The 27538-nt window shown below is 46.9% G+C and overlaps 1 protein-coding gene across 1 annotated transcript; it reads left to right on the forward strand.

Annotated features, from left to right (window-relative positions):
• On the forward strand, positions 1 to 25691 carry CSF3R (colony stimulating factor 3 receptor). The gene is made up of 16 exons (XM_070764154.1): positions 1 to 241; positions 3446 to 3545; positions 3648 to 3950; positions 5654 to 5777; positions 7436 to 7620; positions 8281 to 8435; positions 9085 to 9235; positions 10383 to 10459; positions 11079 to 11292; positions 14548 to 14736; positions 16602 to 16703; positions 18016 to 18162; positions 20690 to 20830; positions 21130 to 21220; positions 22065 to 22146; positions 23558 to 25691. The coding sequence occupies exons 2-16, from the start codon at positions 3476 to 3478 to the stop codon at positions 24068 to 24070; spliced, it is 2544 nt and encodes an 847-aa protein (XP_070620255.1). The 5' UTR covers positions 1 to 241; positions 3446 to 3475; the 3' UTR covers positions 24071 to 25691.
• Positions 25692 to 27538: the final 1847 nt, after the last annotated feature.

A 27538-nucleotide genomic window follows, 5' to 3' on the forward strand; every position in this document is an offset into this window, starting at 1 on the left:
GAAGGAGAAGTGTGCGCGCAGCCCGGCTGTGAGCTGGTCAGCCACAGAGTTCCTTCCTTCCTGAGAGTTGGGCAGATAAAAGCTTCGAGCAGCGTTTTGCAATCACCTTGCTCTGGGAGAGAGAATAACGACAGCTTTGGGCCTCGGGAGGATCACTTTCCTTCCAGGGGAAGTGGAGGCGGCTCGCTGGCAGAGGAGTCCCCTCCGGCGAGCAGAGCTGTGGCACCCGAGCTCACCTAAGGTAAGGGCCGGACATCCCAGCCTCTTCCACCTTTCCAGGGTCCCTCCTACTATCTTACATGCTGTGGCTATGCACAGAATGTAGCCATGTGCCTGCCTGCCTTTTGCCTGCAGCTGCCGCTAAAGTGTTGCCGGACTCAGGAATGGCCAGGGGGGGCAGGAATCTGGCAAGATCCCACTTCCTGAGCGCCCAGCCACAGCCACATGGGGATGGAGGGAGGGGGGGTGCTGCGTGCCAGGAGGCTGGATTGCAACTAAAATGGCAGGCTAGGAGCAGCCGGGAACTTGCTCTGGCAGTCTGGCAAGACCATCCAACCAAACCAGACCCATGAGGGGCCTGAGCCCCTTTTGTCTACTGGTTCAGGTTGGGGGCTGCCGTTGCAAGGGCAGGATGGGGCGGGGGAGGCTCAATTTGTCAGCGTTTTCAAGGGGAGGGCTCAGGACCCTTCTGGTTGATATAGAGCAGGGCTTCCCAACCTTGGCAACTTGAAGATATGCTGGCTGGGGAATTCTGGGAGTTGAAGTCCAAATATCTTCAAGTGGCCAAGGTTGGGAAACACTGATATAGAGGGAGTCACACGTCCAGGCAGTCAAATCTTCAGGTCATCTAAATTGGAAAGGTTGGTTGCGCCAATCAGCAGTCAAATTTTCTTTTCTTTTCTTCCTTTTTTGTTTTTCTTAAGATTGTCATAATATAAAATACAAATAAAAACAAAGATGATAGGAAAACTGGAAAGGGAAAGAAAGGGGAAGAAACATAGATTAAAGGGGAAAAGAAGAAGAAGAAATAGTTTGACTCCCAAACATTTTTCAGCACAGTAAAATACAAAGTAAAATAAGTTACAAAGCTCATAACTACTATCCATTTGCATAATAACAAACTAATTCAGGATTTCATTTTTTTTTCCTGCCTGAAGCCCAAAGACCACAAGCACTTTCCAGACAGGAACAAAACTAGATATATTATTTTCTCTTATTAAAACAGTTACTAGACTCAACATTCAGAAGGAGCTTGACCAGTAGAGGATTGGCACCAGTGGGGTAGGGGATGGCGCACCGATTGTGTGTGACCGCTACTGCCGCCAGTCCTATCCTTTTCTTCCATTTTTCCTATTTTTTGCTTCACGCACAAGCACAAAAGCAAAAACACGCTGGGGACACGCGCGCATAGCATACACATGCACGCAAGACAACCAAAGCTGTGCGCGCAGTTGTGGTAATGGCAATCCGCCCCCGATCTTGACAGCTTTGAGCACTGTACTCCCTGCAACAAGATGCCATTCGCGGTTGAGAAAAAGAGGAGCAAACGCACAGCTAGAGAAGATTTATTTATTCATTCATTCATTCATTTTTTCTGAAACACAATGAGGTTACAGGGGATTTGCACATAGTACATCAATCCATGGAAGAATAGAGGAGAAGATGTAGGGATGATATAAAACATAGGAAGAGTAGTAGAAGAAAAGATAGATATAGTGATAGAAGAGAAAGATAAAGAGTTATAGAAGAGACAATAGGACAGGGGACGGAAGGCATTCTAGTGCACTTATGCACGCCCCTTACTGACCTCTTAGGAACCTGGAGAGGTCAACAATAGAGAGTCTAAGGATAAAAGGTTGGGGGTTAGGGGATGACACTACAGAGTCCAGTAATTAGTTCCACACTTCAACAACTCAATTGTTAAAGTCGTATTTTTTATAGTCAAGTTTGGAGCGGTTAATATTAAGCTTGTATCTGTTGTGTGCTCTTGTGTTGTTGTGACGGAAGCTGAAGTAGTCATTGACAGGTAGGACATTGCAGCATATGATGTTGTAGGCAATACTTAGATCATGTTTAAAGCGTCGGAGTTCAAGGCTTTCAAGGCCCAGGATTGAAAGTCTAGTCTTGTAGGGAATTCTGTTTCGGGTGGAGGAGTGAAGGGCTCTTCTGGTGAAGTATCTTTGGACATTTTTGAGGGTGTTAATGTCCAAGATGCGGTATCAGTTCAAAGCAGATGAGCTGTATTCGAGGATGGGTCTGGTGAAAGTTTTGTAAGCTCTGGTTAGTAGTGAGCAACTGCCGGAGCAGAAGCTACGCAGGATTAGAAGCCTTGAAGCCTTTTTGGCGATGTTGTTGCAGTGGGCTTTGGCGCTAAGGTCATTTGATACTAGTATTTTGAGATCCTTTACTGAGTGGGGGTTATCTGTGAGATTTTGTTTATTCAGTTTGTATTTGACATTCTGATTCTTTTTGCCGATGTGGAGGACAGAGCATTTGCTGGTTGAGTTTTGAAGTTGCCATGTATTGGACCAATCAGAAACAGAGTCAAGGTCTTTTGGGAGGATGGCTGTGTTATCAGTGGTGTTGAAGAGTTTGAATCGGTGGCACCTGGTTGGGAAGAAAAATTCTGAGCTAGTGGAGCAATGGAAACAAATTGCAAAGACTTAGGGCTTAAAAACATTCTTCCCAGAGAGTAACAATGAAAGACCTTGCAAGCCGGTAAGAGCTGGGAACGTTGCTAGCACCTGGTTAGGGCAGGAAAGAAACATTCGTAGCAAGTAGAACAATTTAAAAAAAACCTACAACGACAGGGTTCGGAAAACATTATTCACAGAGAGTAACAGTGAAAGAGCTTGCAAGTGGGTAAGAGCTGGGAATATTGTTGGCACCTGATTAGGGCTGGAAAGAAACTTATTTGGAGCAAGTTAGAGCAACGAAAAATACTCTGCAAAGACTTAGGGCTTGGAGAACATTCTTCGCAAAGAGCAACAATGAAAGAACCTGCAAGGTCAGAGCTGGGAAGATTGTTAGCACCTAGTTAGGGCTGGGGGGAAAAGCTTCAAAGAAAAAGCTGCATTCAGAGTATAAGATGCACATTAATTTTCAGCCTCTTTTAGGGAGGAAAAAGGTGCATCTTATACTCCAAAAAATATGGCAATTACTAACTCAACAATATTTTTTTTGTACTGAAACTTGATGCCACAGCAGGCAACGGCACAGAGAAGCTCAGGACGTTGTCGAGAAGATGCTAATGCCCCTTTGTGTGATACACAAAAAGAGGATGAAATCCTAGCCTTTCGCCACCTTCCTCTTTGAGGCCCCACAGTCTGCCAAGCCTCTTTTCCTACCGGTCATCCACCTTCAGAGCCGACCAAATCCCACACGAAGGGCGGGCCTTACGGCAAAGGGCTGGAGCTGCCTGAATGTCTCTTTCTGTAAATTGCAGGACTAGGTGTTGCATTGCCTGAGCCAAAGCATGAGAGGCCTATGGGATTCCTGGGCAAAGATGCTGGGGTGCGCCCTCTTCCTCCTCTGGATGCCAGGAGGTAGGTATTCATGACCACAGCTGGAAAGGGCAGGGCACCACCTTGGGTAGCCAGCCAGCCAGCCAGCCATTCATGGCTTCCAATTTTCTTCTCCCTCTCCAGCAAGGTCCCTCTCCTGCAGTCACTTGACTGTCAACTCCTCAGTTGTCACCTTGGGAGGAAACATCACAGCTTCTTGCACTATCTGGAGAAACCACTGCTCCATTGCAAAGGACAGCAAAATCCAGATTGTTTGGAAATTGAACGAGGAAGAACTTCAAGGATCCCAGTACAGTTTTGGCAACGATGTGGAAGTTTCCAACATCACCGTTGGCCCCTTCAAGGACCCTGTGTCTACCCTGAGCTGCTTTATCCAGGAACAAGGAGTCCCACAGCTTCTGAACCTTACCCAGATCCTGGCTGGATGTAAGTCTCAATGCAGGAATCCTAATGAGAATGTCCACTATGGGTTGATTATAAATAAATGTTTGTACTGCTTGTTTATATAGGCATGAGAGTGTCCACTATGGAGTGTCCACTATGGAGTGATTATAAATAAATAAATAAACATTTGTACTGCCTGCTTATATAGGCAATACATAACAGGCAATAATCAATAATATCATTATTTTTTAATAGTTTTTATTAAATTTTTTAAAAAAACAAACCAAACAAGACAATACAACACAGAGAATAGCAACAAAGGTGATTAGGGGGCTGGAGGCGGGTAAAATAAAGGAACAGTTGCAGGAATTAGTCCACCGACACAGACTTCACGGGAGAATCAGAACTGCAGAAAAAACAATGGCTGCCAACCTGCCTTCCACTGAGGACCAGTAGACTGCACAAGTCAAAAAGAGGGCGGGGAAAATATTTACTGACCCCTCACATCCTGGACACAAATTGTTTCAACTCCTACCCTCAAAACGTTGCTACAGAGCACTGCACACCAAGACAACCAGACACAAGAACAGTTTTTTCCCCGAACGCCATCACTCTGCTAAACAACTATTTCCCTCAACACTGTCAAACTTTTTACTAAGTCTGCACTTCTATTTCTACTAGTTTTTCTCATCATTCCTATCACCCATTTCCTCCCACTCAGGACTGTATGACTGTAATTTGTTGCTTGTATCCTAAGATTTTTATTAATATTGATTGTTTCTTCATTGCTTCTTTGACCCCTATGACAATCATTAGGTGTTGTAGCTCATGATTCTTGACAAATGCATCTTTTCTTTTATGTACACTGAGAGCATCTGCACCAAGACAAATTCCTTGTGGGTCCAATCACACTTGGCCGATAAAATTCTATTCTGTTCTGTTCTGTTCTGTTCTATTCTATCCATATAGTTGCAGGAACCTCTTTATAGTGAAGAGAAGACCAAGGGAGACACGATAGCAGTGTTCCAATATTTGAGGGGCTGCCACAGAGAGGAAGGGGTCAAGCTATTCTCCAAAGCACCTGAGGGCAGAGCAAGAAGCAACGGATGGGAACAAATCAAAGGGAGAAGCAACCTAGAACTAAGGAGAATTTTCCTGAGAGCGAGAACAATTCACCAGGGGAAGGACTTGCCTTGAGAAAATTGTGCCTGCTCCAATACCAGAGACTTCATCTAACATACAACAGTGTTTCCCAACCTTGGCAACATGAAGATATTTGGACTTCAACTCCCAGAATTCTGGCTGGGAAATTCTGGGAGTTGAAGTCCAAATATCTTCAAGTTGCCATGGTTGGGAAACACTGTTGTATGTTAGATAGGAAATTAGATATGTTAGATATGTCTATTATTTATTGTTTTGATATGTTGTGAGCCGCCCCGAGTCCTCCGGGAGGGGCAACATACAAATCCAATAAATAAATGAATGAATAAATAAATAAATTCTGGCTCATAAAAAAAAATACCAACGTTAATGGTGGGAGGGACAGCAGAAGTGCGGAGGGTTGTGGCTTTGAACGAGTCCCGCAGTCACGAACATCGTGTTTGGAGACTCCGGTTGCATGATGACAAATCTAATTCTTTCCGCGTCAGTCCCTCAAAGCTGCAGGACTGTTGCCGCCTGCCCCCTTGTCATTCAAACTTTTCCCCCTGCTTCTTTTCCCCTGTTGCCCTGTGCATGCCAAGCAGACCCTCCAGGCCAACCTCAGAACTTCACCTGCGTCTACAACACCACCTCCAAGAGCCTGGCATGCCAGTGGGACCCTGGCCGGGACAGCCTCCTCCCAAGCCACGTGGCCCTGAAGGGATTCCGGTAAGAACAGGAGAAGGCCAATGAGGGAGGGGGCAGCCTGCTTCTCTTCCTTCTTACTCTTCCTGAATAGTGTTGGGTGAACCCAAAGAAGTTCGGGTTCGGCGAACTCACCCAAACTTTGCCGTGAAGTTCGGGTGAGTTCGCTGAACCTGAACCCGAACCCGAACTTTTGCTTGCAGAAAGCTGCTGTGGCGTCCTTTTCTGTCAAAATTCCCCACCTCCTTGTTTATTTTTACAGAAAAGGAGGCCACAGCAGCTTGCTGCAAAAATAATATTTCTGTAAAAATAAAAGGAAGCAAAAGGAGGCTGCAAGAAAAAGGAGGTGGGAATCCCACGATGGGATTCCAGGGGCGGGGCTTTGTCGTCTCGGAGACTCCTTCCTGGTCCGTGACGTCAAAGCCCCACCCCCGGAATCCCTTCGTGGGATTCCCCTCTCTCCTCCCGGGCAGCAGTGTTTCGCGGTGTTCACCCGAACCTGAACCCGAACTTCACCCGAACTTTTAAAAACGTTCCGGTTCGGCATGCGGAACACTGCAAACTTCGGCACAAACCTGAACTTTGCAGGTTCGGTTCGCCCAACACTATTCCTGACCTTTAATTCTTTTATTTTTAATGGGAATTTTTGGCTTCAGGGAGTTTCTTCTACCTTGGGAGAAGGTTTGAAAGAGATGGGCCCAGTAAAGGGTGACCATTCGTGGCCCAACTGGAATGCCCATTCGCTGGCTGGGGAATTCTTGGAGTTGAAGTCCAAATATCTTCAAGTTGCCAAGGTTGGGAAACACTGCTTTAAAGCATGGGTTGCCTCATGTTTGCCTCGTGGACAGTGAACGACCAACTGATGTTGTAGCTTAAAGCCCATGGCCTACGTGCAGTTTTTGGGGTATCTCTTCTCTCCAGGGCTGATCAAGGGGGGAGTCTGTTAATAGAAAAGGTGGCATCTGTAGAATGCCAGTAATTGTTTACCTGGTGCCTTCTCACAGGATTTTAGCCAACTCCGTGGTATCCCAGCCAGAGACAGCTTTTAATCCTGTCTCCACATCGGGGAGACGACGCTCCCCCATCTCTGGCAAGAGGGTGACGCGGGCAACCATAGTCTCCCCAACGAGCTGCTTTCCTTCCTGCAGGAGTTCTTGACCACCACCGCCGCTGCCATGCAGCCCCATGGCTGCCGACTGAGTGGTTCGGCGGCAGCCGCAGAGGCGCCCCGGTTGGTCCCGCCCAGGAGCCACCAGCGGGAAGAAATTCTCCAGGAAGGAGAGCAGCTCATCGGGGAGACTGACAAGCAGGCGAAGCTGGAGCGATATCATCTCCCCGACGAGCTGTTTTTTTCCCTGGAGGAATTCTTCCCGCTGGGGGCTCCTGGGAGGGATTGACTGGGGGCCTTTGCTGCTGCTGCTGGCAATCGGTCGAAGCGGGAGCAATGTCGTCTCCCCGATGAACTTCTCTCCTTCCTGGGCAGGGCGGTGAGATTCGGCTGCTGCACATGTGCAGAAGCCAAATCTCACATGCACCGCTGTGCGGCTTCATTCCATGCCGTCCCGACTTGCTGCCCAACTCTGGGTGGGCCCCTTCCCTTCTGTCGGCCTCCCGGCGCATGAGAGAAGGCTGCCCTCCCTGCTCCCCCCTCGCCCCCCTGACGGCTCTTCTTGGTGTTTCAGGAGCTCCAGGGAGTGTAAGGCCCTGGACCCCATCGCAGATTGCATTCCTGAGCCTGGGCAGCACACCTGCATTTTTCAACGCCTGGAGCTGCAGCTGTACCAAAAGATGCTTTTCTGGGTGTCTGTGGAAAATGCCCTGGGCAACGCGACCTCCGGGTCCTTGTGTGAAGACCCCATGGATTTAGGTGGGTGCCAACACAGCAGGGGCGGCTCTCCCTGCCTGCTTTTCTAGCGAATGGGGCGGAACCCATAGGCGTCAGTGAGGAAGCAGGGAAAGTTGCAATATGTTCATTAGAACCATAGAAGATTGATGGCAGAAAAAGATCTCATGGTCCATCTAGTCCATCTATCCCCTTGGAGGCCACTGAAGGTAACACTGGGAGAAGCCCTTCCTCTCCAATGGTTTTTCCTGATACTTTGATATAGTTAGCCTTTTGATTTAAATTAATTGAATTTAATTTTTTTAAAAAGAGCCTCGGTGGTGCAGTGGTTAGAGTGCAGTACTGCCAGCTACTTCTGCTGACCACCGGCTGCCAGCAGTTTGGCAGATTGAATCTCATCAAGCTCAAGGTTGACTCAGCGCTCCATCCTTCCGTGGTGGGTCAAATGATAACCCAGATTGTTGGGGGCAATAAGGCTTAGTCTCTGTAAACCGCTTAGAGAGGGCTGTAAAAGCAATGTGAAGCGGTATATAAGTCTAAATGCTATTGCTATTGCTAATTGTTTAGGATGGTGATTCGACTCTTCTTCCTACTTTCCCTTGGGATAGCTTTGGAGGTTGGCATTGAGATACTTTAAACAAAGTCCAAAGATCACTCTCACTCATCCCACTTTGTTCCTTCCAGCCTGGCTGGCGCCCCCGACCATCCAGGACATCCGGCCCCTCTTGGAGGACAGCGACTGCCTGGTGATCAAATGGGAGGAAGGAAAAAACAGCAAAGGCATGAAACAGGCCTGTGACCTGCGCTACCGGGTGGAAAGTAGCCTGGAGTGGAGCTTTGTGAGTCCCTCTTTGGCTTGACAACAGAACGGCTTCATTTCGTGGGACCCTCTGGGGGGCAGAATCACAAACCCTTTGGCTTGGCTTTCCCTTGTGTAGGGAGGTTCTGGAGAACCGGCGAAAGTTCTAAGTAGTCTGGAGAACCGGCTGGTCCCAGGAGTGGGGAGGGAATGGGGACTTTGCAGTATCCTTCCCTTCCACGCCCACCAAGCCACACCGACAGAACCACCACCCCAGGCCCTCTGCTTGGGGCCCTTTCTGATAGCAACCCATAACGCCTTGGCCCTTCCATCCGCTCAAAGGCCTTTTTAGTCCAAGCATTTCTGGCCTCGTCTGTAAGTTGGAAGGTCCTGTGGCAGAGGGGGGGCTGCTAAGGGGGAACGGTGACGTGTGCTCGCCCCCGTGGCTCTGAGTGCTAGCGGCGTCCAGCGCAATTATGCTACTGTACCTGGGCAGGGAGGGAAAATGCCCGCAGACACGCAGGGGTCCCATAATTGCACTGGACTCTGCTGGCATTCAGAGCTACGGGGGTGAGCACCCATCACCGTTCCCCCTTAGCAGCCCACCTCTGTCCTGGGGGCTGGGGGCAGGGGTCCATTGAAGGAGCCTTTCCAATGGCCTGATTCTCCCATTCTTCCTTTCGTCCCAGGTTCACAACATCACCACCGCCATCTGGCAGATCCAGCAATGCGACTTCCTCTTTGGCCGCCTCTACTACTTCCAGATGCGCTGCAGGCGCCCGTCTCTCAGCTACTGGAGCAGCTGGAGCCCGGCCAAACTCTTCACTACACACGAGAAAGGTGGGCAAGAGTCCTGTGGCTGACCCCCACAGATAGCCAAGCCCTCTAAGTGACTGGGATAGCCAGGGCATTGGGGCAGGGGCAGGAACGGCTTCCTTTGGCCGTATCATCCTCAGAGTGAAGTCAAACACAGTGTCCAATGATGGGCTGCAATTGCTTGCAATCAAATACGTTTAGTGAAGAAGAAGTGGGGGGACAATCAGACACCTGGGGAGCCCCTGGCTAACGTTAGCTGATCTTGGAAAGTTAGGGCAACAGCAGAGGGAAGCCCAGGATGAGTTAGGAAAATGTCTCTGGAGATTCCCAATTATCCAGGACACGGCTGTCCCAAAGGTACTTTTCCCAAAAGGCAACTGGACTTCCTGGATTTTCTCTTTGAAAATGTCTCGTTTCTCATCCCAGGGCCCGAAGGCAGCAGTAGTCAGCATTCCCAATAACATCAGGGGAATAAATCAGGGTCCAGACCTTCTTTCAAGTTCCAATTTATTAACAGAGTCATTTATTTATTCATTTATTTATTGTTAGAGTTGAAAGGGACCATGCAGGTCATCAAGTCCAACCCCCTGCCTGAGCAGGAATCCTAAAGCACCCCAGCCAGGTGGCAGTCCAATCTCCTCTTGAAAGTGTCCAGAGTTGGGGAGTTCACAACCTCTGCAGGCAGGTTGTTCCAATGGTTGATCGCTCTGACCGTCAGGAAGTTCTTCCTTACTTCTAGGTTGAATCTCTCCTTGGTCAGCTTCCAAGTTCATGTGGGTTATGAACTGTAATTATCCCAATACTAACTTTTCCTCCAGTTCCCCACCCAGATTAAGGTTCATCCCTCATCCCCACACCCACACGTTCATCACATGGACCACTCCAGTTCTCTCAGCGTCCATGATCCTCCCCTTTACTTCCGGCTGGTGCTGAACAAAGAATGGCCTTGGATTTCTGGAAATAAATTTGTTCTGATTAGTATTTTTCCCTCTCGTGCAATCACCCCTCCCCATTTCCCACAGTTCTAGTGGTGGTAGGGCAAACTCTCCAACTCAAAACGACAGCCGTGGCAAGGGACTTCCGAAGTGTGGCCTCGTGACGGAAGGCAGCGGAGGCTGAGCGAGGCTCCCCTGTCCTGGGCTGGAGCCAAATGCCTCTTTCTCTCCCACAGCACCTTCCGGGGCCCTCGATGCCTGGTGGAATCTGCGAGAGGCGGAGAAGGGGACGCAGGTGCAGTTGCTATGGAAGGTGAGCGGGGGCCTCCCTGGGCAGGAATCAAGGCAACTTCATTCCACAAGCGGCTCTGGGCAGGAGACCACAGCCAGATGACCCAGCAGGGAGATGAAGGGTAATCGTATTAGAGGCGGTCAAGGAACAATCACAACTGAGTCCAAAACCACAATGCGGTTGTTAAGTGAGTTTGGTCCCATTTTGTTGGGGTTGGCTCGCAACCAGGCCCTCTGGCCACGGACTTTGGGCCTGGTGACCTGGAGCTCTTTGGGCACGGTCAGTCTGTGTGGCTGTCGGAGGAGTCAGAAAGCGAGCGGGAGGAGGAGGAGGGAGAGTCTGGGAGTGAGGACCCTACAGAGGCTATAGAACCCCCAACTGGGGATTTGCCAGGGTCTGAGGATGAGGAGATAAGGGACCCGATCCTGAATTGTTTGGGATAATTGTGCTGGGACTCCGCTAGCACTCAAAGCTACGGGGGCAACCACACATCACCGTTCCCCCTTAGCAGCCCCCCTCTGCTTGTGCAAATGCAAACTCTCTGCTCTTTGGCTCCTCCGATTGCGCTGTGTGAATGCAGGCAATACAGGTTGTAGATTTCACGGGCTGCATTCCCACCTGCCTTGACCTTGTTCCACAGCCAATGAAGCCACGCGAGGCCAATGGCAGAATCCTGGGATACTGGGCAGCCCTCGGCACCGGTCAGCACCCGGGCAATTCACCCTCGCTGTGTAACACCACCCGGAGGCAATGCACATTCCTGATGCCACCAGGAGCCGAAAGGGTTTATCTCTCGGCTTACAACTCCAGGGGCTCATCTCCACCCACAGAAATCTTCTTGCTGGAGAAAAAAGGTAGGAAGGAGATTGACACAGTATCCCATCTCTATGAATCTTCTATTCCGTTTATTTTATTTTAGGTCTTTTCTGTTAAACAGGAGGTGGAGGGGGGATGTAACCTTAGTCTCTATTTACACATTTCCCCAAACATATATATTTTTATTTCATTTTTAATATATTTTAATCAATTTTTACAACCAATTTTCCCTGGCATAACTGCAATTTTCATGAATGCATCCTTTTTTTTTAATGTAGGCCTTATTCAAATTATACTTTATTGAATTAGTGAATAGTATACAGTAGTCTTCAGAGAGGGGCAGCATACAAATGTAATAAACTAGAAACTAGAAACTATAAAATTGGTAGTACATTTTGAAGATTAATAATTAAATTTCAGATAATGCAGCCTTTCCCAACCAAAGAGATCTCCAGGTTTTTTATCGTATAAATTTGTCAGCTGGCAACGCAACCTGAAAACCCCAGAAGTTGGTCTTGAAGGTCCAAATGCTGAACGAACTGCTTGCATGATCCTTCGCCTATTTTATTCTGGGGGTTTCAAATGAGGTGCCTGGCTGATGGCATCCAACTCATTGTCTCTGTTAGTGGCCTATTTATTTGAGCAATTCTCTGGCCGGCTTTATTGAAGTTGTGATCTTCGTTGTAGCCGATGTCTTGTGGGGCCTGTGTTGTTTTGATTGCAGCAGTTGTATACAATATTGGTTGCACAGAGTTTGCAGGGAATTTGGTGGGCCACCTTTATTTTGTTTTTTATTTATTTGTTTGTTTTGTCCAATACACAATAATACACAATGAGGGTTATAAAGGATATAATCAGGCAGAATGTATTAAAGGGGGAATAGAGGAGAAAATAAAGGAGTGAAATATAACTATGAGAGAATAGCAGAAAAAGATATAGTGATAGAAGAGAAAGATATATGATATATAGGAGAGACAATAGGACAGGGGACGGAAGGCACTCTAGTGCACTTATGTACGCCCCTTACTGACCTCTTAGGAACTTGGTGAGGTCAACCGTGGATAGTCTAAGGATAAAGTGTTGGGGGTTAGGGGATGATACTACAGAGTCCGGTAGTGAATTCCACACTTTGACAACTTGATTACTAAAGTCGTATTTTTTACAGTCAAGTTTGGAGCGGTTAATATTAAGCTTATATCTGTTGTGGGCTCTTGTTGGTGGAATCTTGTTTTTGGAACAATCTCCTGATATGTTCTGACACATCTGTGGCAGCATTAGAAGCCTAGAAACAAGGAGAAATTTCCTGATGGTGAGAACAATTAATCGGTGGAACAGCTTAACTTCAGAAGTCACTGGAGCCTTTTAAGAAGAGACTGGACAGAATGGTGTAGGGCAGTGTTTCCCAACCTTGGCAACTTCAAGATATCTGGACTTCAACTCCCAGCATTCGCTGTCTGGGGAATTCTGGGAGTTGAAGTCCAGATATCTTCAAGTTGCCAAGGTTGGGAAACACTGGTCTAGGGCAACCCGCTAAGATCTTGGCAGAAAAAAGCATTTGACTTGTTCATACCATAGCTGGGTGCAAATGAATAAAGGCCCAGGACAGGCAAAGCGTGATTTTCCAAGAGTCTCTCTCGGGGGTGGGGGGGAGTTTTTCTGCCATGTGCTTTTCAGGGGGGAACAATTGCACAATGCATGAAAGACAGGAGAAGCAAAACAGGAAGCTCAGCCCTTTTCTTTCGAAAGAAGCCGATCTTCCTAGATAGTAGGCAGGCTCTTTGTTGATGGCAAGCGGTGTTTTCTTTCACCGTGTGGAGTTTGCTTTGCCCCACGTAGGTCTGTGTTGGAGCCAAACATGCTCTGCCCCCTCCCCATGACGTTGCCTTGATAAGAGTTGCCTTCCATAAGAGAGGCAGTCTTCGTTCATACTAAAGTAGGTACACCTAGCTGAACACCTTCATACCTAGGTACACTCATATTACACCAACACTCCGTGTGCTGCACTGGCTGCCAATTTGTCTCTGGTCACAATTCAGGGTGTGGGTTATTACCTATAAAGCCCTACATAGCTTAGGACCAGACTATTTATGGGACTCTCCTGTCGCATGTCTCCCAGTGACCAATTATTTACCCTTAGATTATCTACGGTTGACCTATCCAGATTCCTAAGAGGTCAGTAAGGGGAGAGTACAAGTGCACTAGAGTGCCTTCTGTCCCTTGTCCTATTGCTCTCCTATATCTCCTATACCTTTCTTCTATTCCTATATCTCTTCTTCTATTCTTTCATTGATATGTTTTATTCCTATATCTTCTTTTCTATTATTTCTTAGATATATTTTACTATGAGTATCTCCTCTGTAACCTTCATTATGTATTTTACTATGTGTATACCCAGTAAAACCCTCATTGTGTATTGGATAAAATAAATAAATAAAATAAGTAAAATAAATTAGAGCCCACAGGGTTGGCCTTCTCAGGGTCCCATCAACTAAGGAGTATCGGGGCCGCGGGGGAGGGCCTTCTCTGTGGCAGCTCCGGCTACCCCTCAAGGAACGTACTGCCCCCACCATACTGGCTCTCCGGAAAAATTGGCTTTACTGGCAGACCTGGGGGCCATGAGAAATTGACATATTTCTGGCCCCAATACAATAGGATATAGTTATAGTTTATTAGATTTGTATGCCACCCCTCTCGGAAGACTCGGGGCGGCTCACAACATAACAGTGATACAATACAGTACATTACAAATCCAATAGTAGAAAAATTAAATCAATTAAAAAAAACATTAATAACATAGTAATATCCCTAACTATCCAATCATACACATTCAACCTAATCCATCATACAGTAAGGTCAAAAACTTAATAAAAAAGGGGGGAGAAGGTGGTAATTATCCCCACGCCTGGCGTCAAGGGTGGGTCTTCAGCATTTTACAGAAGGCGAGGAGGATGTGGGCTTTTTGAATCTCTGGAGGGAGTTGATTCCAGAGCGCCGGGGCTGCCACAGAGAAGGCTCTTCCCCTGGGTCCTGCCAGCTGACATTGTTTCGTCGATGGGACCCGGAGAAGGCCAACTCTGTGGGATCTAACCTGTCAGTGGGATTCGTGCGGCAGAAGGTGGTCCCGGAGATATTCTGGTCCGATGCCACCCCTTCTTTTTAGTAGACTAGACATAACCAATTTTTGCAACCATTCTTCCTATGTTTCAGCCTCCAGCCCCCTAATTCTTTCTGTATTTAACCACACTAGGCTTAGTAAAGCATTTGATTCAATTAACCTCTGATACTGTTTACAGGTCAGCCTGTGCTCAGTGTCCAGGTCTCCGCCCACAATGAGAAGAGCTTCCAGGTGTGGTGGGATCCTCCGAGGACCCCAGCGACAGGCTACATCGTTGAGTGGCACCGAATGACCTCTGCAGCAGAAGAAAGCAACGCTGAATGGCAAAGGCTTTCGAATGGGAGCATCAGAGAGACCCTGATCCAAGGTGATCCACTCGCAGGGGAAGGAGGGGGCACCCTTGGGGAGTGAAGGAAGATCTTCTCTCTGACATTTATCTGTCATTTATTTATTGTATGCCGCCCCGAGTCTTCGGAGAGGGGCGGCATACAAATCTAAGTAATAAATAAATAATAAAATAAATAAAATCTGACTGCACAACTTTGGTCAATCTGAAGCGGGCAGATTTGTCATGTTGCTTTGTTAACTTTGTCTTACCTTCAGACGTTGCTTTTACCCAAACTAAAAAACCTTGACTTTCACAAGTAAAGAGGTCCTCCGTCACCCAGGTTGTGGTGGCCAGAAATGTATTTTTTTCCAAAAGGCAACTGGATTGTGATCCCCTTATATAGAGCGCTGGTGAGACCACATTTGGAATAATACTGTGTCCAGTTCTGGAGACCTCACCTACAAAAAGAGATGGACAAAATTGAAGGGGTCCAAAGACGGGCTACAAGAATGGTGGAAGGTCTTAAGCATAAAACGTATCAGGAAAGACTTCGTGAACTCAATCTGTAGAGTCTGGAGGACAGAAGGGAAAGGGGGGACAGGATCGAAACATTTAATTATATTAAAGGGTTAAAAAAGGTTCAGGAGGGAAGTGTTTTTAATAGGAAAGTGAACCCAAGAACAAGGGGAGACAATCTGAAGTTCGTTGGGGGAAAGATCACAAGCAACGTGAGAAAATATTATTTCACTGAAAGAGTAGTAGATGCTTGGAACAAACTTCCAGCAGACGTGGTTGGTAAATCCACAGTAACTGAATTTAAACATGCCTGGGATAAACATATATCCATCCTAAGATAAAATACAGAAAATAGTATAAGGGCAGACTAGATGGACCATGAGGTCTTTTTCTGCCGTCAGTCTTCTATGTTTCTATTTTCTTTTTTTTTCCTTAGAAACATTTGGCTTCTCATCCAAGAAGATGCTTCAGTTTTGAAGAAGCTTCTTGGAAGGAGCAAAACTTTTTCTAATATGTTTCTGAAGAACTGAAGAAGCTTCTTGAATGCAAAGCAGAACATTTTCTAAGCAAAAAAATTGTGAAAATCCACTTGCTTTTTGGAAAAACCACCTTTGGGACTTGACTTTGAGATGTCTTCCACCTGGCTTTGCACTCTAGTGACCGTCAGGTGATCCCCTGCCCACAACGGCTTGGGTCCGTTGGTCCAGAAAGATGTAAGATGTATATGGTTTACTTATAGTCAGATACATTTTGTTCTGCTCTGGGATTACTCGGATTGCAACAAATTAGAATCCGCGTCCAGAGATTTCAAATCAAACACATTTATATTTTTAAAAGGATTTGTATAAGCAAGGTCAAACTTTTTAGTCCGTGTAAGTAGCTTTCCCAGTCAAATTGAGAGATAAGGAATGGGCTGCAGCCGGGAGTCAAAGCTAATTTAAACATTCCTCAGTGATATAATGTCCTTTGGACACATGCACACACTCACAAATCTCCAGGTTTTCTTCAAACAGCTGCATCTCTGCTCGATGGATTTAAAAGAATAATAGCAGTTTGCCAGCGAAGCATTTCTGAAACCCCGGATTTAGGACCTCCACCATTACAAACGTTGGAACTCCACACCTCTTTTACCTATAAATCCTCACTTATATACTGTCTGGGTATGGTCAACTGTTTCCTAAATATATTCACTGTCTAGACCCGTGATGGCAAACCTATGGCATGCATGCCACAGGTGGCACATGGACCTAGATTGGAGGGCACGTGACATTTTGCCAGTTTCAGCTCCAGTGCGCATGCATGCTGGCCAGCTGATTTTCGGCCTTGAAAAACGCCTTTCATCCTTGGTCCTTCAGTCATTGCTAATATCTGCCCCTTCTCTGTTTCAGAAAACATTGAACCTTTCCAGCGCTACCAGATCTCCGTCTACCCCCTCTACAGAGACAGTATTGGGGTGCCCCAGTCCACGGAAGCTTACACGAGGCAGAAAGGTGCATCTTCTACACGGGGGCTACTTCAGCTCAGCATCTATCCAAAGCAGAGTTGTTTTCAATCAAAAATGCCCTTGGTGGGAGTTTTACATTAGGGGAGGGGAATCTGTGTAATTTCCAATCACCTTTGAGGGTAATGTTCTTTTAGGAATGGGTTGTAGAATAAAAATACCAGTGCAAATTAAGCCTGATAATCAACTCAAGTTCCAAAATGATAATAATGTAAGCATTCTACCTTCCCTTCTCAATGCTGCTATCAAAGAACGGCATGATGAGAAACTATCAGTAAACAGTTCAATAGAATCAGGAAAAACTTTTGCTCATCTAGTTTTAAACTTTTCTGAGGGGTGACCAGAAGAATTTCAGAAGCAACAAAGATGATTGGGGTCCTGGAGGCTAAAAGTATAGGAATCTCCGGGGGGAGCTGATTCCAGAGGGCTGGGCCCCCCACAGAGAAGGCTCTTCCCCTAGATCCTGCCAGCTGACATTGTTTGGTTGACAGGACCCTAAGGAGACCAACTCTGTGGGACCTCACTGGTCGCTGGGATTCGTGCGGCAGAAGGCGGTCTTGGAGATAGTCTGGTCCTATGCCATGTAGGGCTTTATTGGTCATAACCAACACTTTAATTGTGTCTGGAAACAGATCGGCAGCCAGTGCAGTCTGCGGCCTAAAGACGAGATATGGGCATGTCTTGGAAGGCCCAAAAGTGCTCGTGCGGCTGCATTTTGAACCATCTGAAGTTTCCGAACACTCTTCAAAGGTAGCCCCATGTAGAGAGCATTGCAGTAGTCGAACCTCGAGGTGATGAGGGCATGAGTGACTGTGAGGAGTGACTCCCTGTCCAAATAGGGCCGCAACTGGTTCACCCGGTGGACCCAGGCAAACACCCCCCTTGCCACAGCCGAAAGATGATGTTCCAATGTCAGCTGTGGATCGAGGAGGACACCCAAGTTGTTTGTTTGTTTGTTGGATTTATATGCCGTCCCTCTCCGAGGACTCGGGGCATCTTACAACATATAAAAACAACAGAATGCAATAGATAAATCTAATTATTTACACTAAACAAACGATCTAAAATCCCCAGATTTGAATTGTGTCTGGAAACCAATCGGCAGCTAATGCCGTCCGCGGAGTGTTGGAGAAACATGGGCGTACCTAGGAAGGCCCATGAGTGCTCACGCGGCTGCATTTTGCACGATTTGTAGTTTCCGAACAGTCTTCAAAGGTAGCCCCATGTAGAGAGCATTGCGGTAATCGAAGCTTGAGGTGATAAGGTGATCTTCCTACTCTGATACTTTCCTATTTCCACAGCTCCAACCAGCAGCCCAGAAGTTCACCCCCAAAACATTGGGGCATCCACAGCTGAGGTTTGGTGGAATCCTCTCCCTGTTGAAGACCAGAATGGGTTCATCACTGGCTATACGCTCTTCTGCATCAATGCCAATGAAGAAGCTAGAAGTACGTCTGGCCCCTCCCTGCAATTATGGGGGTGGTGGGTGATTTCTCCCCTCAAAGCAGGGGACCCCTCTGCCTCCATCATTAGCTGCAGCCCTTGCAGCCTCTAGAGAACTTCTGGCGCCAGGGACTCAACATTGGCCACTTTAGGACTTCAACAGAATTGCCCAGCCAGTATGGAGTCCAAAGTTTTTAAGTTGTCACTTGTCAGGTTGTCCTAGAGGAAACGGGATGAATCAGGCTGTCTTTCCCTCTTACTGTGAAGGGCTCCAGGGCTGCTCCTTGTTTCTATATTTTTTCTATATCTTTAGAATTAAACTCATAACCTTTCCTTCCACCCTGCCCTCTCGCCACTACAATAGAAAATTATATCCGAGCCTCTGACACCAAGACAACTAAAGCTGTGTGAATTGTGCAATAATCTGCAAACCACACATTTGTCTTCAAAACAAATTACACTACTGGCATCGTGGAGAAAGAGGGGGGGAAGGCAGATTGTTTTAAAATACTTGGCACAAGTCAAAATGGCATTTATTCACCATAGGAATATGCTCCAAATGAATAAATAGGCCATTCTCAGCTCTTTGGGAATGAACATCTTTCATGCTATCGGACCTTCCAAGTCAGTTTAAACCAATTTATGCCTTCTTGGCATTGATCAATTTAAGGAGGAAGTTGCAAAAGATTTCCTCCCCATAACTTACTTGCTTTCTAAATAATATGGTTTGCAAGTTCTGAACATCCTGTACTTGATAGCAATATATCTGTCTCCCTCTTTTAAAGGGCAGGAAGAAACTGAATTTTTCTTTTTAAAAAGTGAACTTAGAAAGTGCAATGACTCATTAGATCAGATACTTCCAGGGACAGATGAAAAACTAATTTTAAAATGTATGGAAGAAGAACAAGTGAAAGGAACAATGATAATATGGGCCCAAAACTTTGGATATGCTAAAGACTTAGATAAATGGCAGAAATTGTGGGGCAGAAATTGTAAATTAACAATGTCAACTGCCTATAAGGAAAGTTATATGAAATGTTTTATAGATGGCACGAATCACCAGCAAGATTGGTGAAGATATCTTAGAACATATCTGCCAAATGTTAGAAATATAATCAGATACCGGGTTCATGTTATCATATGTGGTCCACATGCCCAAAGACAAAAGATATTGGACTAAAATACACGCATGGTTAATAAAAATGAAAAAAGGAACATATTGATTTTAAACCAGAAATATTTTTGTTGGGTATATTACCAGAACAGTATAATAAAAGGAACACATATCTAATTTTACATGTGTTAATAGCAGCAAGAATTATCTTTGCACAACAGTGGGAAAATGAAGAGATCCCTACAGGTGAAAGTGTAATAAGTATAATAATAGACTGCGCAGAGATGGACAGATTAACACTAGACATAAAGGAGAAGGAAGAATCAATACTTTTTAACATGGGACTTGTCTTACCAATGGCTAATTAATAGAAACAGAGGTTAGAAACTAAAAAGATTAAGGGAATGAATAATTATATCATGAAAGCTAATGCCACTATTTCTGAGATTATTCTTAATGATATATTTATTATGATTACCATTATGCTTATTGTCTTTTTGTTGTTCCAAAATTAATTGTACTCAGACAACATGCTGTCCATATAGATATTGAGTTATTTGTGTTTATTATAGAAAAATGTATGTATGTGTGTGTTTGGCGTGCCCAGAGCCCAGGGTAAGAAAGGGACAAGTTGCACTCTTTTTGATAACTGATTTGACAGTAAAAACCTCAATCAAATATCTCTGGACAGTGAAGTGGGCAATATATAAATTAATGAATAGATAGCCGAGTACTTCTAAATAGTTTTGCTGCTTGGGTCATTAACATTAGATGTGTTAGAACAGTGTTTTTCAACCAGTGTGCCGTGGCACACTAGTGTGCCGCGAGACATGGTCAGGTGTGCCGCAAAGCTCAGAGAGAGAAAGAGAACAAGAGAAAGAAAGAGAAAGAGCAAGAGAGACAGAAAGAAAGAAAGAGAAAGAGAGAGAGAGAGAAAGACATAGAGGGAAGTAGGGAGGAAGAGAGAAAAAGCAAAAAAGAGGAAGAAGGAAGAGAGAAAGAAAGAGGGATGGAGAGAGATAAAAAAGAGGGAGAGAAAGAGGGAGAAATAGAGCGAAAGGGAGGAAGAGAGAGAATTTTTTTGTCCAAACTTTTTTTAGCCCCCTCCCCCCCCCCGCCCCTTAATGTGCCCCATGGTTTTGTAAATGTAAAAAATGTGCCGAGGCTCAAAAAAGGTTGAAAATCACTGTGTTAGAAGATACTAATCAGTATGGCATGTGCGGTGGTTAAGGACTTGGTTTTAGCAGGCGATTTCCTGGAGTGCTACAGGTGGCCCTATCTTTGCCAAGACTTTGCCACCCAAGGTGCTGTTTTGGCCACACCTAACCACCACAAGCAAAGAGAGAACTCTTTAGGATGAGTCTGTTTCCTTTTGGCTTCTGAAACAATAGCAAAGTGTTGCCAACTTTTTTCTTCAGGTATTGCTGTGAATGCTTCTGTAGACACCTTGACCATCTCAGGTCTTCGGCCTTCAAGGATGTACAGCCTGCATCTCATGACCTCCACAACGCATGGGAGCACCAATGGGACCAGTCTTGTGATCACCACCAAGGAGATGGGTAAGGAAAATCCTGGCCATTTGGTGCTGGGAAAGTTAACTGGGGCCGTGGAATTAAAGATCAGAATTATTGGGCCTATAAGTCAATAAGACATTTGAGAAGGTAGGATTTTCCAACATTTTTACTACCCCACGTACTAAACCACGTCATGCAGGAGGCCCTGCATTTTCTTTCAACATCTTTTAGTGCAAATTGGGTGCTCTGGGGTGGGGCTCCATTTTCGCCACCCCACTGCGTTTCCCCCGTCCAGGCAGTAGCCCTGATTCCACCCTTATCCAACTCCTTGTCCTCTCTTCCAGACTCCCTGGACATCACCATTGTGTACTTACTCCTCGGGCTGCTCTTGGTCATGATATTTGGCATGGTCATCTGCTTTCATAAAAGCAAAAGGTACGTGAAGAAGCAAGTCAAAAGCTGCGGAGCGCCACTTGGTCACCTGACTTTAGAGCCCCGTGGACAAGCACAGGAGACAGCAGAGAGACCCAGCCAGAGACAGGGGAGGGGGGCGGGGGGGGGGCAATCCTCCAAAAAAGCAGGAGAAAAAAATCCTACGGCAACAAAGGAGGAGGGAGGGAGGGCAAAGACCACCGTTGCCTAAGGCCTTTGCACACCTTCAGATGTGAAGATGGAAGGTGGGGGCAGAGAGGATTGGACAAGTTTTTCTTTGAAAGAGAATGAGGTGGCCTGCATGAACTTCACCCCTACCACATCCTCTCGGGGGGGGGGGGGGAGGTCCATGGGGTCCTTAGGGTTAGCCAAGTCCAGGAAGGAAAGGCTAGGCAGAGGTGGGCTGCTAAGGTGGAACAGTGACGCGTGTTCGCCCCCTTGGCTCTGAGTACAAGCGGAGTCCAGCGTAATTCTGCTACTTCAGCTGTGTAGGCAGCAAAATCAAACTCAGAGACAGAGGTGCACCTGTGTTTTGGTGTGGTTTTTTGTTTCCACGTGTGCAGAAGCAGAAGTGCATGCGAAAGCAAAAAACCGCACCGAAACACGGGCGCCCCTGCGTGTCCGCGCACAATTTCTCTACCTGCCCAGGTGCAGTAGCAGAATTGCTTTGGACTCCGTTATCACCCAGAGCCACCGGGGGGGCAAGCACACGTCACCGGGCCACCTTAGCAGCCCCCCTCTGGGAGTGGCCAGTATCAGGGTGTAGTAGAGCTTCTCTCTGGTCATCAGAGGTCCAGACTAACCGGGTGCTTCTCTCTCCTTCTGTTCTCCCCAACTCACCCACCAGGATGAAGACACAGTTCTGGCCCAGCGTCCCGGACCCAGCCAACAGCAGTCTGGGCAAATGGGCCCCCGCTGTTCTGCAGGAGGTAAAGCTGGAAGCCGCCGAGACAAACGGCTGCAGCAGCTGCTGCTTTATGAACCTTCCAGCTAGCCAGATGTATCGGCCCCACTGCACGAGCGGTCCTGCCCACTTTCATTTGCAGGATTTGCAAAATACGGGTGTCCTGATTGACAGCTCAATTAACCCCATTTTCTGGGTTCAAGCAACATGCTGAGCCACAAACTAATTACTTGAGCTGCATTCCTACAAAATCCTGGGCCAAAATGCCTGGGCTATCGTTCAGTGCTAATGAGTTTTGCATACCAGAAATAATAAGGGTATCTACAGGTAAAATGCAGCCCAAATCACTTACAAAGCAGAGTTTGCATAGGGTAAAGGAGTTTTCTTTTTCCAGTTTGTGTATCTAGTCGTTTCTCAGGAGGTCGAGTCCTTTCCTTTTATTCTTATGTTCACTGCATGGGTCATTATAGCAGGTTGGCTTGAGAGAGTGCGAATGATTCTGTAAGATCTTGCCTGTCCACTCTGCTCAAGAAAGTAGAACTCTTGAAGCACTTGGCATTTCAAAAGGAAGCTTTTATTGAAAGTGTTGGTCCCATATGGTTTGAAGTCCTGGGCAATCGAGCACATGGGCGAGAGAGAAATTTATACCCTCCCTTGGGTTTGAACATGCTTCCCGTTCCTGTGAAAGAACTGTATTTTGATTGGTTGTCAGACTCCCACGGGTCAATGCAGGGGTAACTTTGTAGGTTGTCTTGAGTCCCAAGCTTGGTTGAATCTTGCTGGGTGATGTAATGAAGGGGCTTTGGGCAATTACTATTATGGCTTATTGCAGTGGCTGGCTTGAAATACCAAAATATTTTTTGTAATCATCGCAGTTGTTTTCTGAATCATTTTTTGTTCTGATTTCAAAAGTGTATATAGTTTTCCTGTAGCAGGTATAGTTTCCACGGAGCAACATCATTATTATAAGGTATAGGAAATATACTGGTGACATTAAGAAAACAGTCATTACCACCCTCACTGAAAATATAGAAATAACGGAATAACAAAAATGCTCCCATATCAGAAACTGTAGGTGGCAGAGCAAAACCAGGCATATTTTTGGAATCAGCACATCAAACTTCATAAAACAGACAAATTACCTTTGCTGATAATTTTTGTGTGTTGACTAGTATAACTTAACAAAGAGTTCTCTGCCCTCGTGACCATCTGGGGTTCCCCCCCCCCTCGGGAGCCCACCCACCCAGCTGATCATTAGGGCAGAGAACTGGTTGTTTAAGTGGTTGTTAAACGAAGTTTCTGGAAATGAACGTCCCCAACAGATCGTGTTTAAGGACAGAACCGACCCGCTGGTTTGGACTCCCTGGGCCAGTGGCCTTTCCTTAGCGGCCGCCCTGTGGTCACTAACCGTCCCTTCTCCCGCCTCTTTTCCGCAGGAGACCCTGCAGGCCCCGAAGGCGTGTGAGCTCAGCCCCGTCATCGTTTCCGCCATCCTGGTGATTGAAGCCGATGAGAAGAAGTGCCTCTCCTGCGGGAAGGGTGAGCCTGGCCCAGCCATGGAGGAGGGCCCAGCAGTCCACTCCGACTCTGGTACCCGTGAAGCCAAAGGAGCTGCGCCCAGTGGGGACTCAGGCCCAACCTCCTACATGAATAACCCCACGCCTGTCCAGTACGCCAAGGTGCTGGGGGGCAGCTACCGCACTCAGCAAGAGCCCTCGCCCGCCATCTACATTCGCTCCAGCTCCAGGCAGCCCTTGCTCCACAGCCTGGCCCCCAGCCAAAAGCCCTACAAGAACCTGTGGTTCCACAGTGACCAGCCGGAGCGAGCCGCCCCCTCCAGCTTCCAAGAAGAGACCGTTTTCTTGGATGGGGCCCTGCTGGACTTCCCGTTGCTGAAGGGGCTCAAAATTGATGGCGACGAAGACCTCTGCGACTTCCGGAGGCTATAAGGACCCGGCTGGAGACCTTCTTTGGACTTCTTCTCTTCTTCTTCTTCTTCTTCCTTCTCCTCACCATTATTTTGTGTTTGGGACTATAAGGAGGCCAGGAAGGTGGGAAAGATAGGCAGTGTCCCCAGAACAGAGTCATTTTCGGAAGCAGCCATGCTTTAGTTTTGAGCAGGGTGTCTCCAAACGTGGAACTTCCAAGACTTGTGGACTTCAACTCCCAGAATTCCTCATCCAGCCATGAAGATGAAGGCCACAAGTCTTAAAGTTTGGAGAGCCCAAATTTGGAGGTGAGTAGAAGGCAACCTCAGGGAGGTGTGAGTGTTAGATTTTCATTGCTGCTGCTTCTTAACGTGTCTTGAGGCAGAGGTGGGATGCTAAGGGGGAACGGTGACATGTGCTCGACCCTGTGGCTCTGAGTGGTAGCGGAGTCCAGTGCAGTTCTGCTACTGCACCTGGGCCATGGGCACACCTGCGTATCCACTAGCGATTTTGCTAGCTGCCCAGGTGCAGTAGCATAATTGCACTGGACTCCGCTAGCACTCAGAGCCACAGGGTCGAGCACACGTCACCGTTCCCTCTTAGCAGCCCACCTCTGTCCTGAGGGCATCTCCAGCGATGGGACCCTGCTTATTTGTAGGTGCTAGAACGAAGTTCGGAGATTAGCTAAAAATTAGGTGCCTTGAAACACTTAACATTTTGACAGCTTCGAAATGCAAACACTGCCCCACTCCCAACCTGCAGAGCTCGTGGTGCTACAAGGGCTGTAAATGCAGCCCGGTGTCTGTAGGTTCCCCACCCCACAACTTTCGGGTCATCTTTTTGCCACTGTTGGATCCCGAGTCTTGCTGAGCATCCGGTGTTTTCATGACTTCTGCCCCGATCTGAACAGATGAGCCACTGCCCTTGTTTCAAGCCGCTCCTATAGCGTGAACATGCTCCTTCCCAATGGCTCCTTTTGCCACTGGGTATACACAGTGTGTTGGTCACAACAGTTGCCAGCCTGAGGATGCTACTGGGTTGGGTCATGTCTGCAGGCAAATAAGAGAACTAAGGACTCTACAACCTTCAACTATAAATTCTATGGATGGTTCCGGTGTTTACTGAATCCCCCAATCTGGAATCCCCAAAGAGTTCGGCAATCTTGGCAGGAAGGCCCACGTGTCCATCACCCAGGACTTTGGTACCAATCTGGCTACTGGCTAAGTCAGTGAGGGTCTTCGGCCACCCAGGACCATGCAGCCCATCCCCTAAACTGCCAAAGGTCCACAGAAGAACTCTTGAAAGGATGTCGATGCTTGTGGAGCAGCGCCAGCTGAGAAAGAGCCCCAGCTCAGCGTGACCGAAGGGACAGAAGGGAAGGAGGAGACAAAAGCTACGGGCACAAAGAAGGGTGAGAAAGAAAAGTAGCCGTTCCCCAGTCAGTCTACGGCCTCCGACTGACCTGCAATGAGGACTCGGTCAAAGAGACGGGGAGGCTGCAAGAGGAGACGACGGAATGGTGAACAGAAGGCTCGTTTGGAGAAAAACCTTCATCCCTTCAAATGCTTTGCCCACAACTGCTGCTATTATTTATCATGTATATAAAACACTGTACATTAAAGGTGCTCTTGCATTGTCCTCACCTGGGCTCTGAGGAAAACTCCTTTTTTCCTTCCTGTCACGCAGTCAGGAATTACCGCATTTTTGGAGTATAAGACGCGCCTTTTTATTCCCTAAAAGAGGCTGAGAATTCAGGTGTGTCTTATCCTATGAATGTAGCTTTTTATTACATCCATAACTGCTATTGATCTCCTCAGCTCTTCCCTTGCAGGCTCTTTCATCGTTACTCTCTGTGAAGGATGTTTTCCAAGCCCTGAGTCTTTGCAGGGGTTTTTTCATTGCTCTCTGCTCTGAATAAGTTTCTTTCCACCCCTAACCAGGTGCTAACAATGTTCCCAGCTCTTTACCGGCTTGCAGGCTCTTTCAATGTTTCTCTCTGCAAAGAATGTTTTCCAAGTCTTATGTCTTTGCAGGGTTTTTTCCATTGCTGTAATTGCTCCGAATGTTTCTTTCCAGGTGCTAACGATGTTCCCAGCTCTTACTGGCTTGCAAGCTCTTTCATTGTTACTCTCTCAGAATAAGTTTTTTTAAAAAACCCTTAACCAGGGGATAAAATAATGTGCTGAATCTGACCAGACTAAGGACGCTGGTCAGAGGAATATCTGGTAGGCAGATTTTTCCCTTATTTTCCTCCCCAAAAACTATGGTGCCTCTTATACTCCGAAAAATATGGTAACTGACACATCATTGATTTACAAAGTACCAACCACAAGAACCAATCAATGTACAAAGCCTAAAACTGGGTCCTCCCCCAACCTATCCAGCTTCGAGGGGGAGGGGAGGCAGAGGAAATGGCTCCATGCAAAAGTGGCAGACGTGTGCATGCTCTTCGTGCGCGCATGAAGCGCCATTTGTCTGCCACAGGGTTTCACAGATGGAGCTTCACACACCTGTCGAGTGCATGCACAAGCACACAGGGCTCCAAGCAGCCCACAAAGATAAAAGCAAATCCAATGAATTAAATCCAATGAATTAAAAGTGTCCTGCAGGCTCCAGCTGTTCTGGCCCTTGAGAGCAGAATCGGATCTTGTCCAAAGACTCAGCAGGCCAAAGGTCCACTTTAGTGGAGGTCAGGGGATGGGGACCCAGGGGGCAGGTACTGCCACAGGAAAGGCTTTTCTACTCCCTCTAGGGCAGTGTTTCCCAACCTTGGCAACTTGAAGAGATCTGGACTTCAACTCCCAGAATTCCCCAGCCAGCGAATGCTGGCTGGGGAATTCTGGGAGTTGAAGTCCAGATCTCTTCAAGTTGCCAAGGTGGGGAAACACTGCCCTCTAGGGGGCATTCCTTAACCTAACACTATGTCAAAAAGGGCACAACACGCTCTTTTGGGTGGTGCCACAGCATTTTCCATACCCGACAACTATCCAAAGGAGAGGGGGGTGATTAAGAAATATAAATAAATAAATCCATTCCCAATGAGCCCATAAAAGTGTGAAGGAGGTTTGAAAAATCCCCATGGGAATTCAGTTTACTTCTACTTAATCCTCCAGTGACTGATACTTAGCTACTGCATCTTCAAAGCTACTACTGTATTAGCCAGGCAAACTCTTATTTAATGTATAATTCCTAACTTTTTTTCTTTTTTGCAATTTGGAGTGGAAGTACTTTTATGCTTTCAATTTGGTCTTGCAGTCAGTTAAAACTGCACCTTATCAGTGCTGGATGTAATTCCCTCTTTTCAGCGCTAGAGGGAGCTGCAGCTCTACCATTTGCTATATAGCCCAGGTGAAAAACCTATGGGCTTTAGGATAAGTTGACTTGTATTTTTAGAGTTGGTAACAGAGGTGGGCTGCTACTGCACCTGGGCAGGTAGTGACATTGTGCACGCACCTGCGTGTCCCCGCGTGATTTCACTACCTGCCCAGG

Source organism: Erythrolamprus reginae, chromosome 11 (assembly GCF_031021105.1).
Source record: "Erythrolamprus reginae isolate rEryReg1 chromosome 11, rEryReg1.hap1, whole genome shotgun sequence".
Classification (NCBI taxonomy): domain Eukaryota; kingdom Metazoa; phylum Chordata; class Lepidosauria; order Squamata; family Dipsadidae; genus Erythrolamprus; species Erythrolamprus reginae.

Bases quoted from the DNA above. Each gene is read 5' to 3' on its own strand.
- CSF3R (XM_070764154.1), top strand. From the start codon at position 3,476: ATGAGAGGCCTATGGGATTCCTGGGCAAAGATGCTGGGGTGCGCCCTC. The intron at 3,546-3,647 runs GTAGGTATTCAT...CTCCCTCTCCAG, and splicing joins CCTCCTCTGGATGCCAGGAG to CAAGGTCCCTCTCCTGCAGT. The intron at 8,436-9,084 runs GTGAGTCCCTCT...CTTTCGTCCCAG, and splicing joins GTAGCCTGGAGTGGAGCTTT to GTTCACAACATCACCACCGC.